Source organism: Anneissia japonica, unplaced genomic scaffold, assembly GCF_011630105.1.
Source record: "Anneissia japonica isolate Jap-2015-1 unplaced genomic scaffold, ASM1163010v1 scaffold6792_len961167_cov158, whole genome shotgun sequence".
NCBI classification, from domain to species: domain Eukaryota; kingdom Metazoa; phylum Echinodermata; class Crinoidea; order Comatulida; family Comatulidae; genus Anneissia; species Anneissia japonica.
The window spans coordinates 520,966-547,539 of record NW_022701523.1 but is presented as its reverse complement, the minus strand read 5'-3'; the positions used below and the strand labels follow the sequence as shown (position 1 = coordinate 547,539).

The window sequence follows — 26,574 nt, the reverse complement described above, 5'->3', positions numbered from 1 at the left end:
CTTATATACCATTTAAGATATTTGTAAACACCCAAGAAAAGGAAATGTCATTCTCTGAATTCAAATCAGCTTTGAGAAAGTTTGCAGAGTCAGAGAAACTAAACCATCCAAAATCCAATGACCGGGTAATGAAAGTAGGAACATTCAGTCCGAGAAGTTGTTATGAGTGTGGTTCCCTTAATCACCTAGTGAAGGATTGCACTAGAGTAAAATGCAAATACCACAAAAAGGGAAATCACCTAGACAAAGATTGCTTCAGACACAAGCCTAATGACAAAATTAAGAAAGCAGAGGATGGCACCGAAGAAGTTGAACACTCGTTTTTCTTCCAAGCATCAGAAAGCGCTATTCAACTCGAAGGTATTCTTGTTGACACAGGTTGTACTTCAAATGTTGTTACTGATGAAGACAAATTCTTAAGCTTTGATCAGAATTTTGAAAGTATCACTCACAGTATTGAACTAGCGGACGGTAATAGAACAAATGGTGTTGCAGTGAAGAGAGGAAATGCACGCATAATACTATTGGATGAAGATAACAAGGAAGTGGAAACGGTGTTGAAGAGTGCCCTGTATATACAAACCTATCCACACGACATTATGAGCGTAAGAGCAGCGACGAGATCTGGTGCAACAGTGATATTCAGTGAAGATGAAAACACCATCACAAAAGCAGGAAAAAGGTTTCAGAGGAGAATTATTACTTACCAACTACTGTCTATACTGCCAATAATGAAATGGATAAAAAGTAAGTCTTGTTAAAAATCTGAATTATTGGCATAGAGTTCTTGGGCGTTGTAATTTTGAAGATGTTAGAAAATTAGAAAATGTAGTAAATGGCATGGAAATCAATAATGGTCATTGCAACAAAACATGTGACACATGCATTGAAGGGAAATTTGTTAATACAAGGAGGAGGGAGGCTGATGCAAAGGCTAACAGCCCATTAAAACTAATACACTCAGATCTTGCAGGTCCAATATCCCCAACAGCCAAAGAAAACTTTAACTATGCAATCTCCTTCACTGATGACTCTTCTGGCTTTACCTTTGTTTATTTTTTTAGATCTAAAAGTGATGCTGCAACAGCTGCTAAACAGTTTTTAGCAGATTGTGGCCCGATAGGTAAGGTGAAACGTATGAGAACAGACAATGGCGGGGAGTACATTAGCCAAGCCTTCAAAACACTAATGAGGGATCAATGTATCAAACATGAATTTTCATCACCAAACTCACCCCATCAAAATGAGACATCTAAGCGCAATTGGCGCACGCTTTTCGAAATGGGTAGATGCCTCTTGTTGGAATCTTCTTTGCCTAAACACCTATGGACCTATGCAGTAAAAGCTGCAGCCTATATCAGGAACCGATGTTATTCACAACGATTAAACAAAACCCCATTTGAAGCTATTACAGGAAGCAAACCAAATTTGGCTAAAATGCATGTTTTTGGAACTGCATGTTATGGCTACTTACATGAATCAAAGAAATTAGACCCTAAATGCAAACGTGGTGTGTTTTTGGGATATGATTCTTACAGCCCAGCCTATTTGGTATATGATCCAAACAATAGGAGAGTCCAGAAGTTTAGATTGATAAAAATTACTTCTATCCCTACACAAAGCCAATTAACAGATCAGCACACACAGACAGATGAAGGTGATGAAACAGTTTGTGAAAGTTTAGAAAATGGTGAAAGTAAAGAGGAACCCATAACAGATGAAAACCCCCCAAACATAAATGGTGATTTAGAGGAACCAAAAATGATTGAAAGTGCAGTAGAAAATGAAACACCCAAAATTAAAGACAATGATAACTTTGAGAACAGAAATGAAAATAAAGGAAATGATAACTCTGAAATTGACAGAAGATACCCCAGCGGAACCGAAAGTACCCCAACTACTTAAAAGATTGTGAAATGGGACTAAACAGTGATGATGGTTCAGTCTATAAAGTTTCATGTCAAACCATACCTTTAACTTACAATGAGGCTGTCCACTCCCAAAACTCAGATAGGTGGAAAAAGGCAATGGATAATGAAATAATGTCATTTAAAGATAACAACACATTCGAAGTAGTCAGATTACCAGAGGGTAAAAATTTAGTGGGGGATAAGTGGTATTCGCCATTAAGGAATTGGCTGAAGGTAACCAGACATACAAAGCAAGATATGTTGCAAAAGGATTTAGTCAAATAGAAGGTATTGATTACCATGACACATTCTCACCTACAGCCAATATGTCCTCCATTAGAATATTGATGCAAGTTGCTGCACAGCAAAACCTCACTGTACACCAAATTGATGTAAAATCAGCATACCTAAATGCGTATATTGATACTGAAATCTACCTAAAACAGCCAGAGGGGTATGAAATTAAATCGGAAAATGGTGATGATTTAGTCTTTAAATTGAAAAAGTCCATATACGGTCTTAAACAGTATGGTAGAAATTGGAACCTCTTGTTGCACAGTCACTTGGAGAGTAATGGGTTCAAAAGAAATCCAGTAGATCACTGTGTATATGTTAAGAAAAATGAGGGTAATTTGATGATTGTTATAATATGGGTTGATGACATATTGGTTGTAGCTAGTAATGAGAACATTCTACATGAATTTGATTTGAAACAAGTATGGAAAAACAGTTCAAAATGAAAGACCTTGGTGTAATCCGTTTCTTTTTAGGAATTGATTTTGAACATGTAGATGGTAAAATATCAATGAACCAATCACGCTACACTCAGAAAATGCTTGAGAAATTCTCTATGTCAGACTGCAAAGCCAGGTCAACACCATGTGAAATAAAATTGGGTAATGTAATTAGTAGTGAAAAAGGTAGATTTTAATAGGTATAGAGAATTAGTTGGAAATCTGATTTATCTTGCAACATATAGACCAGATATTTCATGGGTTGTCAGCAAACTATCCAAAAATTTATCTGAACCAAAAATAGAGGATTTGGTCACAGCAAAACATGTTCTAAGGTATTTGAAGGGTATTATCAATCATAAACTGACTTACACTAGAAATGTGACTCATCCTATGAAACTAATAGCATATTGTGACTCTGACTGGGCCAGCTCTGAGGATAGAAAAAGTACAACTGGCTACAGCTTTAGCTTAAATGAAAATAGTGCTCCGATATCATGGAAAACCAAGAGACAACCCATTGTAGCATTATCAACTTGTGAATCTGAGTATATGGATCTAAGTGCTACAACACAAGAGGCACTTTACTTACTATAGTTTCTAAATGGTATCATATATTTTTAATGTGCTCACATTCATTGTGACAATCAAGGGGCCATAGCCTTATGTAAAAACTCTGTTCAAAGGCAAAGGTCTAAGCACATCGACATAAAACACCATTTCATAAGGGAAGCCCTAATTGAGGGGAAAATAGAGCTTAAGTTCTGCCCAACAGACGATATGGTGGCTGACATTTTGACTAAAGCAGCTACAAAATTTAAGATTCAGAAATTTAGATTTCTGTTTGGCGAGTAGTCAGTTGGTGCAGTATGTTTTATAAATGCAGTAGTTTTTGAAGTTTTTGGGTTAAATTGTGTTAAATTTTTGTTTGATAATATGACGTGAAGTGGGGGTGTTGGTGTGTCCCCTCATTTTGTGTGTACCGCCCTTCTATGTGTATGGGATGTAACTACTCCATGACCACGAGAACCAGGAAAGAAATAAAAGTCCGGAGTTCAATCACCGTTAATTGTGTTTTAATTACTGCCTATTGAGTTTATAATACACCGCAAAGAGGAAATGGAAACAAGAGCTGGTATTCCATTTTTGTGCTCTGGAATCCGCTGTTTTGCAGAGCTTGTTCGTAGTCAGGGGCGGCCTGATGAAATGATTCACTGGAATCCGATATACTGGATATGCGTCTGTTAATGGATGCGGGAATTGGTTTCAGGATAGATGGGGGATGGTTGGATTTGGTGTTGACGTAGAGTAGTTGGTTGTTTGGTTTGCTGTAAGGCTTTAAGGACCCGTTTTTTAGGCTGAGTGTGACATCAAGGAAGTTGGTGGTGTGGATGTTCCCCTGTATGGTGATACGGAGGTCGAATGCGTGGAAGATGGATATAATATTTTTCTTCATTTTGTCGCATTGCCTTGGTGATAAACTGTTCTTGACGGCGAGGCCATCATCTCGGTAGAGACCGACGTTGGTTTTGCCGAGTATTGCGATAAGGGAGGAGAGGACGCATATTTCGGCCCCGTCGAAGCTTCCCATAGTAACGTCAAACATGTCATCCGAGTTTTTCTTGATCCATGTTGAATTGTTACCAAACAATATTGATTTTCGTGGGTGCTTGATGATATCTGCTTCGTGTTCGGAATATGCAAGGGTTATTATATCCTTTATCTGCATTTGTAGAGTTTTTAGGTTTTGGCTTTCAAGCATTGAATTACAGTCACTCTATGTGCAGTCGTAAATAACACGCATAACAGTGTATAATTTTAGTTTGTCTTATTTTATTCTAAAGATCATCAATTATAGATTATTTAAAGTTTAAATGAAACAGAACAGAACTGGGCGACTGTACTCCTAATACACTATCTGTAATTCTTGTTCGTCTTGTTTATTTAGTTTCTTAATAAATGTTTCTTATAAAGTAAACATAAAATACTGTGTTGAACACAATGATATACATGCATTTAAAATTCAACCAAACAGATAAAATGACTGCAACTATGAATATAACAAGAGGACACATTGAACAGAATCGTCTAAAGCATGCACATTGTTATCATTTTAGTACAGAGGTCTGAATGTTTATTATTATGTTGTGCTGATCGAAATAGACAAATATTACTTCAACCTAGTCTTAACTGAACGATTCTGTCGATGAGAGAGAACGTTAAAACACGGGCAGTTAACATAATATGACGTCATTACGTTTTACTTTCTAAAGCCGGACACTTACTGAACCCGACAGTCCTCGACCGATGTTTCTATGGAGAAAAAAACGCCACGACTCGCTATGTCCAATAGTATAAGTAAAACGAGTACAGAAAATGATTGTTAAAAAAACTCAATTGGCCACAAGGACCAACATTTACATATTATAATAAACTGTTTTGCATAATAATAATAATAATAATAATAATAATAATAAAATGTTATTTAATATGTAAAAATCTATACAAATCTTAAAACGCAATACCTTTGCTAAAACCATCCATGTATTTTCTGCTACAAGGAGTATTAATCTATAAAGTATAATGTTGGCAAAACAATACAAGACATTTCGTGTTCTTCAGTCTTTAACAATAATGTCTGACACGATGAAAGTTACCGTTCCTTACGGTAGAGCACAGGGACAGTATACAGCAACTAAATAGAATAAAACAAGTTATAAATTATTTTAATAATATTAAACATTTTTATTCAAATAATGAAGTAATGAAACAGAAATAACGTATAATATTAAACACAAATTTAATCGATTCAACACTACAATAATAATAATAATAATAATAATAATATTAATAATATAATTGCATGTTTGATTATACAGCAATTCTGAGATTGTTAGTGGGTGCACCCTAGATCAATTCTCAAGAATAGGCACATTCGAGTTATAGCAGGTGAAATAATATACACTTTGTTTAGTAATAAATGATAGTATAAACACCTTAACTGGTGATAAATAAAATGTGATTAGAAATCCATGTGATATTTAAAAAAATATAAATTAATGTATATTACAAAATAACTTTAAAAATGGTCTCGTAATTTAGTTGGTAGATTATCAAAATGGTGATCGAGTAAATCAGATCTCGATGGAAACGAGACACAACAGGTTTTTTTTCTCAAACATTCTTTCTTTAATTTTAGTTCGTTTATTGAGTGAAAGGACTATAATTTTTTACTTCTTACATTCAATTCATAAAATACCAAATTCACCAAGGAGATAATTTTTTTTTTCAAAGAAATATGATGTAGTTTGTCAATATAAATGAAAAAAAAATACAGAGGATGACTTAGCACATGACGTTGTGAAGACTTGCATAGCGATAAATAACTTACTTCTGTTGCAGGTTGGCCCCACAAAACCATAAGGACACTGACAGACACTAGTAGAATCATTGTTGACTTTACACGTTCCCCCATTCAAGCAATCTTTGTCACAGAAACCTACAAAATATTCCGAAAAAATAATGATTTAACTAACGATCTTCAGATTCTTCAGAGGAAAGCATTACGTACTTGTGATGTTGTTTGAACCACAGTTATTAATAAAGATCACCAATAACAACAGTTGCAGTACATGTGTCTTTATTCGCCATTTTCTCCAACTACTGTCCTATACACATGCGCACAACATCTTGCACAAGCGTTGCCAGAATGCACATTACAAGTTACCCAATTTGTAGATAGAGGATACTACATCTCCCTCCTATTAGATTTAAAGTGTTAACTATTACAAAAAGATGAATTATTGTTTCAACATTATTAAGACAACTGCGAACACAATATAACACAAGAAGTTACTAAAAACATTTTCAACTTTAACAGTAATGCACAGCATTACTCTTCGATCAGCCTCTGGGGGCGTCTTGCTTGCCTGCAAGATTCACGTGTTTGTTGGCGGGCTGAGACTTGCCCATCTATGATAATATTATCATTACGAACTTCCCTAGGGTTTATGTGTGCCCTATTTTAAAGTGTGACCAATTCCTTGTAATTGTATGACCATTTGGGTGTTTAGCTGTAATCATATCGTGGTTCCTATTTACAACAATTAAGGGGGTCCTGGAGAAGGGTGTGGTGAACTTATCCCCTTTTTCTTGCTTCACCAAAATTACATCCCCTATTACAATTTTGTATGCAACGGCGTTTCTCTGCATTCTGTTTCATCTTAATTTTGTTCTGATTAACTTTTTGTCTTATTGACTCATCACCTTACTCCCTTCTAGAGGATGGAAACCTAATGTTAAGATCCATGCCAAAGAGGGCATGTGCTGGTGTGACGCCTGTTGTAGAGTGTGGGGTTGCCCGATAATTTCTTAAAAATGCATACATATCCTGTTTCCAGTGGTCAGAAGTATATAGTACCTTTTTGAACGTACGCATAAAGCGCTCAACTTCACCATTGGCCTCAGGCCACAATGGTGTGACTTTCCTGTGATGAAAACCAAGATATTTAGAAAATTTATTAAATGCTTCACTGTTGAAAGGAGGGCCATTATCTGACCGGACAACCTTAGGAATCCCTAGCATGCTGAAAATTTTGTCAAGTTTTGGGATTACAGCATTTGCTGAGGTTGACGCTAGCAATTCGACAACAGGAAACCGTGAGTAATCATCAATGATAACCATCAAATATTCATTTTTAACATGACAAAAGTCAATACTGACATTTTCCCATCTAGCTTGTGGTAACTCTGACATTTTAAGCGGGGTCCTTACTGACTGAGGGGTTGCAGCCTGACACTGGATGCACTGTTTTACAACTGTATCACATAATGTGTCTAACTTAGGGAACCAGACCTTGGTACGCAATAGGCTTTTGGTTTTGGCTATCCCCTGGTGGCCTTCGTGGGCCAGGTCAACAATCTTGCGTCTTAAACTACGGGGAACAATGATATTTTTAACTCTTAACAATATCTTGCCATCGTCTGAGCAACTTATGTCATCTTTCGCATTCATATATGACCGAAGGTCATCTAGGTCAACATCGGTTAGGTCTTCGGGCGTTAACTGTGCCATATCCCAATTACCAGTAGACATAAATTTCAAAATACACTGAATTGTCTGATCTGATTGAGTTGCTAATTGAATATCAGCAATAGACATTGCATTAGGTTTAGCATGTTCAATACACATGTTAATATATGCTGTTGCACTATCAGAAATACAGTTGTTAACTACATTACACTTACTTAATGTGTATCGTGCAATATAGTCAGCAGGGTTAGCTGAACCTCTCTGAAATCATACCTCAAATTGGAACATCTGTAGTATTAATATCCAATTTTCGATTCGAAGTGAGGGTTTAGACCGTGGGTTATTGAAAAGTGAAAGTAGAGGTTTGTGGTCGGTAAAGACCTTAAAGGGTTTGCCTACTAAGAAGAGCCGAAAGTAGTTGCACGCCCATGCAATAGTTAGGGCTTCCCTTTCAATTTGGGAGTATCTTTTCTCAGTGGCTGTTAGTGACATATTACCACAAAAAACAACTTTGTTGTTTTGCATTAAGATTCCAGCCAAACCTACTGGACTGGCATCTACATAAAGCTCTGTGGCTTGTGTAGGATCAAAATATGCCATGACATAATCGGAATTCAGCTTACCTTTAAGCATGTCGAGAGCAGTGCTTTGCGCCTCTCCCCATTCAAATTTGCTGTCGCTTCGGAGCAATTCACGCATTGGCGCAGTTATTGTTGCGTAGTTGGGTATGAACCTGCTTAGGAAATTAACCATACCAAAAAGGGAGCGCAACTCTGCTACAGACTCGGGCGCTTTTAGAGCCTTAATTGAAGTTACCTTTTTTGGGTCAGGGGAAATCCATCTTTGGAAAACACCATACCAAGGAATGTAATACTGGATTTGTAAAATTCACATTTATCTTTGTTAACTGTGACATTAGATTCTCTCAGACATTTGAACACATCATTTAATGCTTTATCATGCTCACTAGTGTCTTTACCAAATATTATAATGTCATCACTTATGTTAATTTGGTTCAGTATGCCACTAAGCATATTCTTGACCTTTTTATTAAAAATTTGATGGGCTGCATTGACTCCATAAAACAGACGCTTATATCGAAAAATGCCTTTGTCTGGAAAATGTACTAATATTTCGTGAATCGGGATGCAAAAGTAGCTGTTGGTATCCCTTATTCATATCAATTTTGCTGAAAACTGTGGCGCCTGTCAATTTGCAAATAATGTCGTCCAGTGTAGGTGTTAGGTGCCGTTCGCGTCCAATGGCTTTGTTAGCATCCCGCATGTCCACGACCATTCCAGTTTTATTATTACTCTTGGGAACCAGAACTATAGGATTGATCTATGTGTGCGGTCCAGGTGGAGGTTCAATGACACCATCTTTCAGCATTTGATCTATGCATTGTTCAACTATGGGTCTTTGGTGAAATGGTATGCGTCGGTGGACTTGGTTGACAGGTTGAACTGTAGGATCGATGTGCAACTTGACTGTGCCATTTTTCATCTGGCCAAGCCCTTTTAAACACGTCAGTGTATTTCTCAGCAATATCTGTCATGGGCTGTTGTGGAATATTACACGTGATATTGACAATTCCAAGCTCCACCCCTGTGGTATATCCGTTGATGGGAACTGGACCACTCCGCACAACGAGAAAATCTGCAACGACAAACTTGTTGCTTGACTCCACCACTGCGCTAAATTTACCAATGGGTGTGTATGCGGCGTACGGATATATTTTCGTGTTTGTTTTGCGAATGTCAACTGCAAGTTTTGTTGCTACATCTTGGGGTATAATGTTAACTGTTGATCCACTGTCAATAAGCAATTTTAATTCAACTTTAATGTTGCTGTCGGTAGCTTGCGTTTGTTTATCATTGTATTCTTTAACGAGAATGAATATTCGTCCTCTGACGACTCAATTTTCGGAGCATCCGTGTTTATAGCACTTACTGCTTTCTTATGTGTAGCAGATCTACGTGGCTTTGATGATGAATGATCGCTACGTGTTCGACACACACGCAAAGTGATTGGGTTTCTGCCATGAGCTACAAAATTTCCCCATGGCTGGGCAGGGACCAGCGTGTGGATAGTTTCCACCACATCTATAACAGGTATTGTGAGTTTTAGTTGCCTTATTAGGGTAGCTAGGCCTGTGCCTAGGGCTAGGCTTACCTCCTCGTGGCCTCTGGCTCTGCTTGGTTGTTGTGGAATGATTCACATCATCATACCGAATATGGGTATTATTTCCCTTGCTCTCAATTTCAGTCGCCTGTTTATTTGACGCTTCCAATGTTCTACCAAACTCTAATATTTTTCGTAGCGTTAGCGTTGGATCTCTCAGAGCACCACGTCTTAATTTAGGCGAGCAACAATGCGATATTACTTGCATCTTGATTTCGCCATCCACATCCGCGAACGAACATGGTTTCGCCGCCTGACGTAAACGCGTCACATAGGCATAGATTGACTCGGCAGTACTTTGTTTTATCTGACGAAAGGTGTTTACGGCAAACGGGATACTTTGCTGGGGTTCCAAGTACTTATGTATTGCCTGCTTGGCTTCGTCATAGGTATTACCTGTATTTTCAAGCGTGTTGAAAATATCATACACTCTTTCACCTGAATAGTGGAGCAGTAGTGCACGTTTCCGTTTATCATCCTTGATATTCATGGCTGTGAAAAAATTCTCGAGCCGTCCAGCATATTTTCAAAATCTTGGGCATCATCACCCGAATTTTTTATTTTAAATGTAGGAAAGGTTGCCAATGTGTGTTCCATCTTTCACGATCCTAGCCTCGTCGCCAATGTGATGTTGTTTGAACCACAGTTATTAATAAAGACCACCAATAACAACAGTTGCAGTACATGTGTCTTTATTCGACTACTGTCCTATACACATGCGCACAACATCTTGCACAAGCGTTGCCAGAATGCTCATTACAAGTTACCCAATTTGTAGATAGAGGGTAACTACAGTACTTGCGATTGTTTTTTTCTTTTATTCTGACAGCCTGAGCACCTACTAAACATGTTAGTATCCCTAGATAGTGAAAATGAAAATTACACATAGGACAGAAGTCATTGTAAAATGTTTATTAAAATTCCAAACTTTGTCGATTATTAAAATGCATGGTTGTTAGTCCTTTGAATATTTAACTAGAAATAAGAAAAGACACTAGACCACTAAACAGTAAACACACTGGTCATAAACTACTATTTAACTCACTTCGCGATCAAGATTAGGCCTCTAAATCGTGTTTTTTCTTTTTCTTTTAAGTTTTTAAAACTTTTTATATACATTATAATGTTTTACTTTGTACTTTAATATAAAAACTATCTGCCCAATTTTATTACTTATTGTTTTATAATTGTTTCGTTCAATGGATTGTTCCTTTCGAATTACATACCTATACATAAATGCTGTCAATGAAATCAAAACTTTAGATGAAAGTTAAATTTGCATAATATGAACGTACTTTGACAGACTGGTGGGTTGTTGGACCAAATCCCGTTTGCTTCGCACACGATGCGGTCACTTCCAAGAAGATCAAATCCATGGTCACAGGAGAATATCAGATGACTTCCTTCAACATTCAAAGCACCATTCTTGGTGCCATTAATGGGCGCAGAAACAAAAGGACACGCTACAACTATGTGCCAAAAAATGTAATTTTAAATCATTATGTGCTAATGTATTTGGTATTAAACATTCTGAAAACATATTACATAGCCACGTTGTTTAAAAAATTGTTTTTAGATAGATAATAAATTACTAATAATAAATAATTGAGCTGTAAAAAAAACTTAAGCAATTTCCCTAAAAAGTCTAAATAACGTCATTATCATTGTCGTTTATTTGAACTTCATCAGAAACCAATTTAGAGCTATCCATATAACATTATTGACTACCATTGTATTTTATGTGTTCAACGGCATCGGTTAAAGTGTGTGGTAAAATGATTGGTATAAGAACTGATATTTAAAAAAAAAGATTAGTTTAGATAATAACGAGTAGCTATATTACGTCTATTTGATTGTTATATAATTATTAAATTATTTAGCATTAGCATCTTCCATGGAAATAAACAGAAGAAGTATATTGTCTTTCGTATGAGCCTCTAAGCATAATATTAACCAGACGGATTGAGATGCTAAAACCAACCTAATATAAAGTCAAACAATCATCTTACTATGGTTTAAACTATGATTAAATTATTGACTCGTAAGCCGTTTATCCAGAAACTTACCTGGTGCACATGAATCAACGACATCAACCAGTTCATCGACGCTTGTTCGTGTACCCTTAGCAATAGCTGGATTTTCAGTGACCTGATAGTCAAAAATACACTCAAAGATATCACCACAAACCAGTTGAACTTCGTCAACATTGACGTTGTTTGGAGGGTCAAATATCGGTATAAATGTAGAATCACTGTAATCGTTGTTGTCTTTTCCAGGCTCATAGTAAAATAAGGAATTTTCTGGATCAATTCGCCCTAGAGAAATAAATGAAATTCAGACTTAATTATGTATTTGTAGGAACAATTATTATATTATTAATAGAAAGATGTACCACCAAACGATTTGACAAAAAGGATTCTTAGAAATTAAGAAAAAAAATAATAATTATAGGTAATTAAAATAATTTACGAGTGTAGCAATTTTATTTCGTTTGGATGTACTGGTCTTTGATCTTACATAATTCTCCAAAGTTGAAGTGTATCTCCGGTAGAGTTGCATTTCTGTGAAGTGTAAATCCATTAGGTGTCAAAAAATCATCGTTCCAATCGTCATTCCACGTTCCTAAGAGGCCTCTTGTGTTGCCTTTCATCGTTTCAGAACCCAAAAATATTATAGACATTACGTCATTGGCCTCTCCAATGGTGAATGCAATGCCAGCATCGAACACAACGGTTATACGGACTCCTCCGGTGCCTTTTGGTTTATATACTGACATTCCTGAGCATGAAAATAAACCTTATTAGAATATTAATTGTGTATGAAATTTGTGAGACTGCATTGTGTTTATAATTATGGACTTTGTGAGATTAACTGTTTGGTACATCGTCGTGCATTTGTTTAAACATGAATATTGAAACATTGTACATAAATAACAGTTAACTAGAATTTTATTAAAAGAAAAGAATGTAGCAGTGTGTATCGATTTTGTATTAGTCTAGAAATACACTTTATTCCAGTGTTTGAATAACATAAGGATAAAATAATATTTAAATACTAGCCTATTCTTTTCTTATAGCGTTGGTACCACTCAAAATCCACAGAAAAATCGCATGTCATTAATTAAGAGATCTACTTTAATATTTCCTACCGTTAAAATCCCAAAAGTCTGAAAGATCACATTCAAAGTCGATCAATTGCCATCCTCTCTCGGATTTAATTCTAACGTCAAGTCCTCGACGTTCACTTAGGCCAATGTGAACACTATCAGTTCCATTAAATTCTGCAGCTATTGCGGTGAAACGAGATGCATATGTTCCTATTGTATAAAAGTAAAGTATAAAAGTGCTGTAGATAAGTATATATTATTTAAAGTATAATCGCACTTTTCTAAATGGCAGTGTAGGAGATATAGTTACTTAAAGAAACCATGTCTCCAATATCCATTTAATGTCTTCTAATTTTCAGCGCCTAAAATAACAATACAATAAGTAAATAGACCCTGCTCACAATATTATATTGGTCACTCACGAATGAGAAATTATGAATATTTCTGTTAATGTCTTTTGCATTATTTCTCCCATCTACTTTTATCAAATTCCATCAAAAACTATGATCTATAAAGCATCTTGTAATTGTTATTGCCGTTTTCCCACTAGGCGAATTTATTCGAGCGAATCACAAGTGTTTACCTATATGGATGCGCAATTGGGAGTCTCGTGATGAAAATTAAACTGCACATGCGTATGATTTAAAATGTTCGATTCTCGGCCTTTATATATTCAAAGTACTTTCCGGAGTGTCAATCAAACTTAGCAACTAACCAATCAGAACAGCGCCAAAAATATGCGCGTGTTTAACATTAACAAGCCAGCACACATGTTTTCGCACAAACGCACGTGTTCACTTACGTTTTAACACTATCATTTCGTAAGTTCTTAGCAACCGTACCCAAAGGCGGGGCTTAGCGGAAAGCCTATGAGCACCACCAGTTTTTCCAAGATACGAATCTACAATATTGCGTAAAATCCCCTTTTAGTGTACTCTATTGTAATGTATGTCTAACCCATGAAGCACTTTCCATTGCATACATTTCTTCACAAAATGTCTATTATGGATTACGCATGCAGCGTCATGGTATATTCCTCTCGTGGCTTGAATACACTTCCCCTCAACTTTGGTATTTTAGTTTTACACATTCTACTTATTTTTTTCATTCTTGAGCAACACAAAATCACCCTATCGGTGTTTTTTTTTTTCGAAGCTTCTTAAAATAATTCAATTATGACATCCACTCACTCTTTTCTTGCTATGTCTTTCGCCGAATTGTTCTTCTTTTCGTAATTTATGGCAAAAAAGTTTTCCTTCTCATTCCTACTAGTAGGCTATATACTATTTATAATCATAATAATATAATCTTTAAAAAAGCGAACGTTAGTTCCTTATTAAACACATATATGCAGTCTTTGGAATTTCTTTTGTACATTTTCTATTAATATTGTAAGCATCATAACATTAGATTTTCTCACTAAAAATGGCATTTCTTACTGAAATGATATTTTTTAGATTAATTGTGTTTTACCTGATATTGATTGATGATATTTTGTCAAATTTAGCGTTTGTAGACACAATTTCGAACGTGTTACAGGCATATCACACCTCTAATATAATAATAAAATTATTAATGGTTCCATGGATTCATGGATTATATAGCACTTTACACTAAATTCTCAAAGCGCTCGAAGCGTGGGCTAGGAACTCAATCACGTAAAGGCTCACGAAACCATTGTTACCTTTTTTTGTGTTTCTAAACCAGCAGTTAGCTTTTTTTACAAAAATACACACTTTCAGAAATAAACACGTGATTGCTATCATGGCGCTTACCAGTAATAGGTTCTGTCCGACTTTGCATAACGAACCGTCCGTTAAGTGCTTCAACCAAGGTGTATTCGCCGTGCCCGTTAAACGTGTAAGAGATGCCGTCGAGTGTGCGTATATGTGGATCACCATTACCACCACCTCAAGTAAATACACAAAGGTATGAAATAAAAAATGTTTTTTTTCCATAACAAGTATGCAATGTAAATAATGTGTACAATTAATTATATTAAATATTATTGTGCGTTATATTTATACATTGAATATGTCTCAACACATTTTTTTACAATATTTGAAACTTTATATCATATATTTTTGTTTAACATTGTGAAAATAAGGGAAGATTAAATACATTTATTTTCAATAGTATTTATTCATTTATTTTCTAACCATAGATCAATAACAAGCAATCACGTTGCATACAACTAGCTTACCTATTCGCGGTGGCACATAACCTGTGCAGTCATCCGAAGGGCGCCTAATTTTAAAACTTGTACAATATTCTTGTTGCGAATAAAAGCAGGAATATCGATATGGTAGAATATCAGCTGCAAAGTGGGACAAGTAAGGCACTTGCCCAGATACTCCGTGTGGGGTCATGGCTTTGTAATGGCGGCGATGAGAAAAGCCAGCATACATGTAATCTTGTATGTTGAGTAGTTCACCAGCAGGTCCGTAACAACATTCTAATCCACTACCTGACTCACTGCGGGGTAAACGTATACTAACGACTAGTATGACTATCTATAACAATTTACCGATTTAAAGCTTGGTTTCCATAAAAATCGGTACACACTGTTGCCGACTCCTGATTGGTCAGTTGAATCATGGAGCCTTTTCGATTGCGTCGGGGACAGGAACGCAGTGCAAGAATTGCAGTAAAAACGCTGTTGTGACTGTGTAGCGAGTCTATGGAAACCAGGGTTTTAAATGTAAAAAAGGTAAATGTAGTTTCAGTGCATTACTGAACGTAAATGAATTAGCTTTGAGCCCATTGAACTAAGCCTCGACGGGTGGAATGGTGGCCAGTTTCTGTCCACAACTTCCCCAGTTATGAATTTCCTAGTCCAAGCACAAGCAAATGCAAATGCACATCAAAGGTTCGAACCCCCGACATCAAGGTTGAGAGGCGGAGAAACGTAACCGCTGAGCATCTGCGTCTCTAGTAAATGTGCATTCATATCGGATCCACAACAAAATTCGGACAGTGTTTCCGATGCGCTCCGTATAATTTCGCAAAGACAACCGCCATCATAAATGACGACAACCACCCACTCTACACGGAATACAATTATTTAAGATCTAGACGGCGCCTTAGAAACTCAATGTGTAGAAGATTGTTCAACTCATTTTGCTTTATGTTTGATTAACAAGAGCAATTGTGTTGCATGGTAATTTCCGAAAGGACAAATAAAATACGATTCTGATTCTGATCTGTATACATCAAATTGTTTTCTCTCTCTGACGCACCTTGGCCCTGTTAGCGCTACCTCTGCAATAAATAACAATAATGAATGACAACGAGATGTTACAAACCTTGGTGTATTTGCTCGAACGCATTGTGGAATGTAATCGAGCGCTTCACAACCGTAAACATAATTGCTTGGAAGATCACAGGCCGAGTGTAAGGTGTATCGACTTATGTCGGCTAACGCCTGCTGCAAGGTACAGGGGCATGATCGTGTATCACCGAGGAAGTTGCCAAGGCTGTCGTCCAGTAATCCCCACTCATAACACCAAGTATCGAAAGAGAAACTATTCTGAGCTTCATGCAGCCAGCCTAGATCAAAAACGTCACTCCAAACACCGGGTACATACCTTTCAGAACACAATAAGTATAAGTGCTCATTAACAGAACATAATCAGTGGCGGTCAGTGGGGAGGGGGAATGAGGGCCCGTGTCTCCCCCAACCCCAGTCAGTCAAGCCTAAAAAAATTAAAAAGAGGGAGAAAAATTTGAATTAAAAAGATGAAAAAGGAAAAAAGGAATGTACCCATGAGTTCATTGGTGATCCAGCAGTGGGGTGAAAGGAGAGTTCGATTATTTGCCACTTATTTACACCAACCACGGTGGGGCTGAGGTAGGCGTGGCGGCGAGAACATCATATTGTGCCCCGCCCCCTGTCAGACATTCTCTGGATCTGCCCCTGCTAATACAACAATCTTCTATTTATTGAAAACAAATATATGTTTACCTAATAAAAAAAAGAAATTAACAAAATATATTACCAATTTTTAGAATTGTCAGCAAAACAATTCTTATTTAATCTCAGAGAATTTCATCTGGTTCCTAAATATTGTAAGAAGTTAATTTGCGTAACTAGTTATAGAAAAATCTCTTGCCTAATCATGACTAAAGGCATGCTGGTATACTCTACATAATATATTACAAAACCTGTAGGCACTGCCCTACTCAAGGCATTTGACAGCAGCCGTGGCCCACGGCAGCTTTGCTGCCGGGGTAGTTGCTGTTAGTAGTAATAGTAACTGTTAACTACTTACTGCTTTAGTCACTTTCTTCGGGCAAAAACAGATAATTTTCATACTAAACTCTTACCTGCTTAGTCTCTATATTAGTGAAATACCGTATTTATTTTAAACCAAACAACATGTTGTGTATAATTCAGCTCACGTCAGAGAATAAAAAATCGAAAGATGTATTTGCAACGAACTACGGTACTTTTAATTTCAATGTCATGGATGAATAAAGTTGAACCGTAACTTACCTTATATAATATATGCTACACATGCTATGTTATAAATAAGTTTTAATAACCACAATTTTATATTTCAATTCCATGTTAACTGGAATTTTATTTTATGATAATAAAGTACTATATTACCTAGTATTATTTTTACATTACATAATTGTTATTCTAATACTTACAAGACACCATTGCTGTCCCACTTTGAAACCCGTATAATACCAATGTTATCGTTAAAATCCACTAGTACATCATTATGATTGAACATTATTACACCAGATGCTCCGTCTACTTTCTCTTTTATAGTCTGCCTCTCTAGTGTTACATCCAAGGTTTCCCAGTTTTCCAAATATGTAAACAACTCAATATTGACAAACTGGTATTGTGTGAATGAGGTATCCCAAGTTACAGTGATACGTGACAAGTCATAATATTCGAGAGTCACTGGAGCCACAACATTGTCTATGTTACCTTGAAACACAAAATAGAATTTATTTAAATTCAGTTTTTGTATTATAAGTAATACAACGTTTAGTCCAATTATATATTATTGGTGTTTACATTAAGTTTAGTTTACAAAGCATTTACCAAAGCGTTGTGGTGACATATAGAAATGTTACCATCATAAGCAACACGCCGCTACAATCTATGAGAATTATAGTTTGCGTCTTGTTAAGCGTTTCAGTGAACCCGAGAAATGAATAAATAGGCATAGGCTCTCTGCAATTATGGAAATAACAAACATAAATTCTTACTAATGGTGAACTCGCCCGTGAATCCAAACGTTAGCCCGCCATCTATCGACACGTAAAACTTGATTTTTCCGGTCTGAAATAAGATGGGCGTCACACATTCAGCTTTTAAAGCGCCAAGAACTACTCCTTGAGTTTCAGGTCCAGTGTCGGGATTAATAAATTTACAGGTGATATTGTGTTCGATATGGAAACACGGTCCTTGAATGAGAATACGATCTCCGCCGAGCATCGATCCAGAACATGGAAACACAGTGACCGTCCCGGTGACTAAAATAAGATTCAATGAACAACTGAGTTAATAACAGTTTATTCGTTTATCAAAAACAGTTCGGCTTACAAGTATTGATATAACCGTCATCATTATTGCTGTGTGTAGAAATCTTCTTTATAGTGTGGAAGTAATTTTATCTGAAGGAAGAATGTGTCAACATATTAAATCCAGTATGGAACTCTTTTCTATTGAAACATTGTCAGTATATTATGTAGAAAAACAATTTTATACAGAAGAGAAAGCAAGCTGCACATACACAATTATATCACGTAAAAAATAGGCTATACTTCTTCAATAAACCACATAATATTATTAGATTAGAAAAGGACATTTTCAGACACAACTCTTATTAACAGCTATATCTTTAACCATGAAGCAGGCTAGATCAGCGCAATTTTAAAGGCCCGCACAAGCCTTAAGTGGGGCACTCACTGAGCCCGTGATTTGTAGGCCGACACTACTTTCAACTTTGAGGTCAGAGATTCGAAACCCTTGCTGTGGCAGCTGCTTTTCCCTTGGGCAAGGCACGTTATCTACGTTAGTCTCTCTCTACCCAGAAGTAGGCTATACGCTGGGAAGGTAAAACGCCAAGCGAAGAGGACGGGCCCTCCTGCCTGTGAGACCAGAGGTTTCGATTTTTTACATTTACCTTACGTATATTATCTTGTGGGGGTTTTTTTTCTTCTTCTTCTTCTTCTTTTAGTGCGAACTTGCACAATTTTTTTTTTTATCAAAATTACACTACAACATGAATTGAATATATTTGTATATAATATACCTTTATCTGTGCAACCATTTTCAGTGACTTTCTCAACGTCGGTTCGGAATACCCAACGTCCAATTACTCCAACGTTTGTCGTCTCCTCTACATCTACAATCGATGCGTTTCTTGATCCAGGCACCGAGTAGAAGGTTATACCGTTTCCAGCATTAAATCCGACCTACCAATAGCATGACAGTTTACTTGAAAAGTATAGCGTGATAATAATTATGCATATAAATGTGGCCTATAAAACAATTGTTATGCTTGGCACCTACAGGTAACGACATACAGACGTCGATTTATTACATCAAATTATTAGTGTTGCGCAACTTCTTCAATTAATTGCGCCTTCTAAAAGTGGAATTTTTAGTGTTTTCAACAAACAGAAATGTTTAAAATTTTATTAATATGAAGTTTACTGTTAACGATTAAAACACCTTGTTGAAGTAAATTTATGTTTTTCTCTTATTTGTTTTTTTGTATTTTGAATATAAATCCGTACGTACAGGTAACGACATACAGACGTCGATGTATGACATCAAATTATTAGTGGTGCGCAACTTCTTCAATTAATTGCGCCTTCGGAAAGTGGAATTTTTAGTGTTTTCAACAAAGAGAAATGTTTAAAATTTTAATAGTATGAACTTTACTGTTAACGATTAAAACACCTTGTTGAATTAAATTTATGTTTTTCTCTAATTTATTTTTTGTATTTTGAATATAAATCCGTACGTACAGGTCTACACAGTTAATTATTTACACTTGTTTTGCCATCAATAACTTGCCACTATACTATTTCCGCTCTCACTTGCTTACCACTGTGGAAGGACTAGTGCTCTCTGAAATCTCTGGCTCTACTTCTATGGTAATAATAATGGTCATTTATAAAGTGAATTTTGCTCACAATCACAAAGCGCTTATAATATGCACATAGGAACCAGAATCCACTTAAATACAGATTATTTAGCAACAATGTTTACTACGATTAAATCGAACAATAAATTTCAATTCCCACTGAATAGCATGTGTTGAGCACCAGCGGATACTTGAGTATAGGATTCAACACTAGTCTCCAAGCAGAAGCTTGGTAGTCTAGTAGTTATGGCGCCAGGCTAGTTACCTGGAGGTCATGGGTTTGATCTCCACCGATTCACCAGCGATTTTTTTTCTCGCAAGTATTTAGAAACTTACTGAGTATTTCGTACGATAACACGTCAGATAGTGCAAAAAACAAACTCCTGTGATATTTTCCTGACGAAAACTTACATCCAAATATAATTGTAGTAGACACATCGATTTCATAATTTTGTAACCTGTTTGTCTATAAACAGGGCGGATTCTACATTTATATTTGTACAGTGTTGTTTGTATAGCAGTTTTTAGTTGACTTATCGATTTTAGAATATTGCAACCTGTTTGCCTAATACCAGGCCGGATAAGATACTGAACTACCTTAAGCTGGTCTGATATTTATATAGTAATTTTAGCCTCCTTTTCATCCAAGTCAAAATCCTGTAACCAGTTCGCATACAACCAAGGTGGATTTTACATTTACAATTACCTAGCAACTAGTACTTTTGTTCAGCTGTTTGGTTGGATAGTAATTCAAGATGTCTTTTAAAAGTTTAAAAGGCATGCATGTGTTTCTTAATCCATTCAATGTCTAGAAGGTTACACCGTTCTCAGCAGTAAAGTCGACCTATCAATATTCAGATACTTTATTCGAAAAGCATAGCGTGATTTTATTTTCATATGTAATTTATTTAACCAGGATAAAATCACATCCAATGAAGAAAGCTTACAACTACAAAGAGTTAATACACTTAACTGCATGGTTATTAACAGTGGTCCTTGACGCAGACATGACAAGTTATGACAAATGATAAAATCAATTCCTACAATAATAATTTAAACAAATAAACAATCAAACAATTGTATAGGCATACAGTGAACAAAAATCAATCAAGTATAAACAAATTACGAAATAATTAAAAAGTATTTTTAAGATTTTAAAATTTAAAGTTCAGGATAAAATATTTAGTAAGTATTACTAAAATACTGAGAATATCTAGGAAGTTTACAATACAATAATAATTTCAAAGATAATCTTAAAAAAAGGATTAAAAATTCGTTTTAAAATAATTTTCCTTTAAGGATTTTAAAAAACCCAGAGTTGACGTAGTTTCTTGCATTTCAATTGTAGTTCGTTCTAAATTTTAGCTCCCGAAATTTTAAAGGATTACTTCATTTTAGCAATGTTTGTCAATGGAGTACCGTACCATATAAAACTAGTTTGCCTTCCGTATATTTATGTCATGCCTATCACAGCTTAATTCGATCCTATTCGTGAGTCGAGTTGGTGCATTACTATGTATTAGTGTTGAATGAGGAAATGTCCACGTTGTTCAAGAGTTAGGCCTATATATATACTATATATATATATACACTGCCAAATTAGAGAACTAACAATATCCTTGCCACGACTATTTATATAATCAAAATTACGTGTGGCAATTCTAGTACATCTGTGTGGTAGTTGTTTAATAGAGTTCTTATTGATTTTACTCGTGTTTTCACCAGGCTGACAGAGCATAATCACTACATGGTTGAATTATAGTTTTATATCATTTTTCGATGAGGTTTTTGTTTAAATTGGAACTGATCTTCATAGAGTGGTAACGTTGTATCCCGGCCCATAGACTTATACTGAGGTGTGGCACATGCTCTTTCCATGATAATGTATAATAAATCAGAACACCAATGTATCTGATTGAACTAACGTGTTCAAGTTCCTTATCATTTAGATAAATTGTCAATTTTTTTTATTGTTACTGCTATTCACTTTGAAATATTCACTTTGAAATATTTTAATTTTAGTTGAATCGTCGATTTTAGAATCTTGTAACCGGTTTGCCTATAACTAGAGCAAATTCTGCATTTAAAATACCTGCATATTGGTACTGTGTTGTTTGTATAGCAGGTTTTCGTTGACACTTTTTAGACACTTTATAACCAGGGCGGGTCACATTTTTAATATCTGATATTTACTTAGTAATTTTAGCTTCCTTTTCATCAAGTCAAAATGTTTTAACCAGTTCTCATATAACAAAGGTAGATTTTACATTTACAATTACATAAAAACTAGTCCATTTATTCAGTTGTTTGAGTAGTAATTTGAGATGTTTCTTTTTAAAGATGTAAGTTAAAGCAAAATTAGAGCAGGGCTAGCCAACTCTAGATTCTCAATAAGCAACACAAATAATTATATAAGAATCAAAATTTGTTTTCCACTAGAGATCAACAGTGTAATGTCCTTTTAATCATGTTTCAAAGTAATAGTTTTGGAAACGGTCACCAAATCGTGTATTTAACGTTATTTTGATAGTTTATTATATCAAACAATGTATGCACAAATAACTTTGGAAGGCAATTTCTCAAAATCATGCTTATTTATTTTTATCTTGATTCTAAGAGTGCTGTACTTTGACTTTCTAATAACTTCGGCTTCACATGTTCAATGACTTCTCATTTTAAAGATTACATACTCAAGTATCAGAAAATACAAATAATTTGAATTTTAAATTTTAGCTACAACTTAGATATTTTGCCATAAAATGCCTCTATTGCGTCAAATGCGTCGACATGACGAGAGCCTAGGCTACTACTCAGCATGACGAAATATGTTCATGTCACAAATGTTTTATCTAAAGACTGGTTTTCATAAATTGCTACAGTGTTTTCACTGCAATCGGTATACAACTGATCGTGGACGCAGAAAGCTATCTTCTTTTTATTAAATCAATATCGTTTTTTTTTTTTTTTGTTTTTTTTTGTGTTTCAATTTGACTTTCTAATAACTTCGGCTTCACATGTTCAATGACTCGTCATTTTAAAGATTACATACTCAGGTATCTGAAAATACCAATGATTTGAATTTTAAATTTTGGCTACAACTTAGACATTTTGCTATAAAATGCCTTTATTGTGTCAAATGCGTCGGCGTGACGAGAGCCTGCTAGTACCAAAATTAGATACAAGGAGAAAGAGAGACTACTTCTAAGAAGACAGGTGATTAACCAAAATAATTCCCATTATAAATACCTGGGCTGCTGTACCACCTAGACCGGTATACCTGGAACCACCACTCGCCGTGCCAGTTGTCCACAAAATATTTCCATAATGGAAAAAAGTGAATGAATGGTAGCCATCTGTCACAAGTATCGCCTGGAAAGTGTTTCTCTGTAAAACAGAATAGATCAGGTCAGGCGCGGATCCAACCCATCGCACCAGTCGCCGTGGCGACGGTTAGGGGTGGGAGAAAATTAGGTCTAAAGAAACTGAAGTACAACATGATCATGTGAGTTTCAAATCGCACCTACAGTAATTCAGTTCATATATACATTTGTAATTAAAAATGCCGTAAATAGCGTATATGTTTTAAATTCCTGAAATTGTTTGAGCGTCAGGGGGGCTGTGTCATTCACCTCACCCCCGTGGAACCCAAATGTGCGATAGTCAGGGTAGGCACTGGATCCCCGTCTGTAGGTAAAAGGACATTAACAAATGTTCACAGATAATACTGCTCGTATCTTAATGCTATACAGCATGGCTTAAAAATAGCCACTTACTTGTAGGCTTACCATTGAATACACAAGGTGAAAATCTCCATCTTGAAACAAATATTACAAATACTTAAGAATCATTGAAGAATCACCTTACACGAGGAATCTTACTTCATGACTCGTTTTTACTCAACAGCTTTTTAAAGATAGTGCGGACGAACTCGGTCAAGACTGTTTCGAAGATACGAATTTATCCACTCGTCTTGACGACTTACTGAGTTTTTTTTTCTTCAGTCACTTCGTCCACAAGTTGTAATATTTTGATCAATATTGCTAGGTTGAATAATGGAATATGTAGGTTTTCCTCTTAACTAATTTTACTTACATTGCCATTTTTGAGACATTTTTATTCAGTGGGTAAAATAACTGAAGATATTTTAAATTGGTTAATGAACTAGAGCATAAATAAGATAGTTGTAAAAACGCATGGAAAGGCTATTGTTGTTTTTATTTGAATCAACGTCAATATTTACTCTTTGTCTCGACATTATTATTAAAAGTAGGATGAACGCGGCACGTCTGATTTTTACATTGAATCTAGGGCTTTAAATGTTCAAATGTATAGTATTCAGAGTTGCATTTAAATTCCAGGAGATGTCCGATTTTGCAGAGGTACAGTAAGTTCAAACACCACCTTTGAAAATGTAACTGAATTCAATCGTTATTCATTTTCTTGATTATGGTCTGTATGGAAGCTTGTAAATAGTCCCGTGTGGTTAATCCACTTAGCGGAGGGAGAATATGTTTTAATCTAATACCTTCAAATTTCAAAACGGGTGTGGGTCCTATTAAACTGAATATTGTTTGTTTATTTTATATCTAACAGGATAAAAACGTGTATCATATTTGGGGGACGTTTGTAACTGGGAAATTATACCTCTGGGCACCTTATTGTTGTAAAATATATAGTTTAACACAGGTCCGTCAATAAACACTGTAAGGTCAATCAAGATTAAGAAACTTCTTATAGTCAAATGAAACGACCCACACACACACACACACACACATACACACGGCATACAGGATAGGTTGCTTTGTAAGAAGTGCATGAGGCTGATGAGATAGTACTAGACGATGCTTTCTTTCTGTTGTCAACTGTTGTGGATTTAGTTGACATTAGCAAGGATGATAGTAATGGATATTGGCCTTTGCATTTTTCACCTTAAGTATCCGTATAATAGTTTCTTTCCACACAACAACGACTTTGCTTAGATTTATTGAGACATGCTGTTTAGGGGCTGGAAGTTCAAAATCAAAGTTCCTTGATCAGATACAGTGAGATATCATCTGGAGGAAAAGATTTCTTACAGTTGTTTCTTTGAAGTTATTATGTAACAGAAAGTGGTGGTTTATCACTAGGGAGATACGTTCTTACGATTTCAGTTGTTAACTCTGCTGACATATGTTAAGCCTGGTTTCCTGTCGACGTAAGAAGGCAGATTTACTTACGATTACGTCGTTTTATCGTAAGAAAATGCGATTTGACAGGAAACCTATTGCGACTGGTGCGTTGTGAAATCGACGTAACGTAACCAAAATCGTCGAAAAACCGTTTTGGACAGGAAACCGACGTATTGAATTTTCATGTGATACGTCGATTTCCACTATTTGACAGGAAACCGCGATTTAGTGACTTTTTGATGAATGAACTCGCATACGTTGCGTTGCAAACGATTCTTATGAAAAGTTGACTCCAAGTCAACTTTTCATAAGAAACGTAAGCGGAAACGTATGCTGTCTGTACATCTTGCCTATACAACAACATTGTCGACGAATAGAACTCTCATTTTGACTTACGTATTTATAATAAAATGGTTAAAAAGAAGCATATCCTCCATTTTTTTCAAACACAATGATAGCCATGTAAAATCTTATATAGATTTTGTTATGGTCATGAATGAGGATTGCAATTAGCTTTAATAAATTACATTTATTATACAAAAATAACTTATAAAATATAAAAATAATATATAAAACATTATAATATAAATAAATAAATAAAATATAAAATGTATAGGCCTATTGCCAGTTGGAATATTTTCTGTTAATTTCAATAAACAATTTTTCAAGTGTATTTCATTCTTATATTTAATTCATGTTTATATTAAACAACCCGAACTTTATAATTTTAACATTTAAGTCATGTTTTCTGTATAACTGTATATCTGGAGATAAGATTATTCTGTCATATAGGCCTAATTAATATTTTGAGAACGAAACACTAAAATCGATAACGAGAAAGTTAGCAAATCCAGATTTGTAGGCCCTTATACTGTACTACCCCATACAAAAAAATTCTATAGAATTCTATCAAAAAAAAACTATAGAATGTCTATAGCATAATTGTTTAGAAAATCTATAGAAAATTCTATAGAAATAACTATAGAAGCCCACTATAAAAAGTCTATTAAAAATCTATTAAAACTATATTTAAAATCTATTAAAACTCTATTAAAAATCTATTAAAACTATATTAAAAATCTATTAAAAATATATAAAAAAACTATAAAAAATTTATAAAAACTCTATAAAAAATATATTAAAACTATATTAAAAGACTTAAAAATCTATAAAAATTATATAAAAAACTATGAAAATTCTATTAAAATTCTATAGAAAGTCTATGAAAATTTTATATAAAAAAATCCCTAAAAAACTATAGAAAATCTATAAACAATTTTATAAAAACCACTTAAAAATCTATAAAAATTATATAAAAAAACTAT

At 35.2% G+C, this 26,574-nt stretch overlaps 1 protein-coding gene across 1 annotated transcript in view; it reads right to left on the bottom strand.

The window, feature by feature from the left end:
* Positions 1–4,466: 4,466 nt before the first annotated feature.
* LOC117103592 (sushi domain-containing protein 2-like) overlaps positions 4,467–26,574 on the bottom strand; it is a 28,338-nt gene continuing 6,230 nt past the window's right edge. The window contains exons 5-17 of the mRNA XM_033244174.1: positions 23,328–23,465; positions 19,242–19,404; positions 18,193–18,459; positions 17,620–17,908; positions 16,269–16,550; positions 15,167–15,438; positions 14,739–14,873; positions 13,006–13,173; positions 12,375–12,635; positions 11,924–12,172; positions 11,153–11,326; positions 6,036–6,143; positions 4,467–5,339 (exon numbers count right to left, since the gene is read on the bottom strand). Coding sequence (XP_033100065.1) covers positions 5,308–5,339; positions 6,036–6,143; positions 11,153–11,326; positions 11,924–12,172; positions 12,375–12,635; positions 13,006–13,173; positions 14,739–14,873; positions 15,167–15,438; positions 16,269–16,550; positions 17,620–17,908; positions 18,193–18,459; positions 19,242–19,404; positions 23,328–23,465 — 2,538 coding nt within the window. The 3' untranslated portion in view covers positions 4,467–5,307. The remainder of the gene's footprint in view (positions 5,340–6,035; positions 6,144–11,152; positions 11,327–11,923; positions 12,173–12,374; positions 12,636–13,005; positions 13,174–14,738; positions 14,874–15,166; positions 15,439–16,268; positions 16,551–17,619; positions 17,909–18,192; positions 18,460–19,241; positions 19,405–23,327; positions 23,466–26,574) is intronic.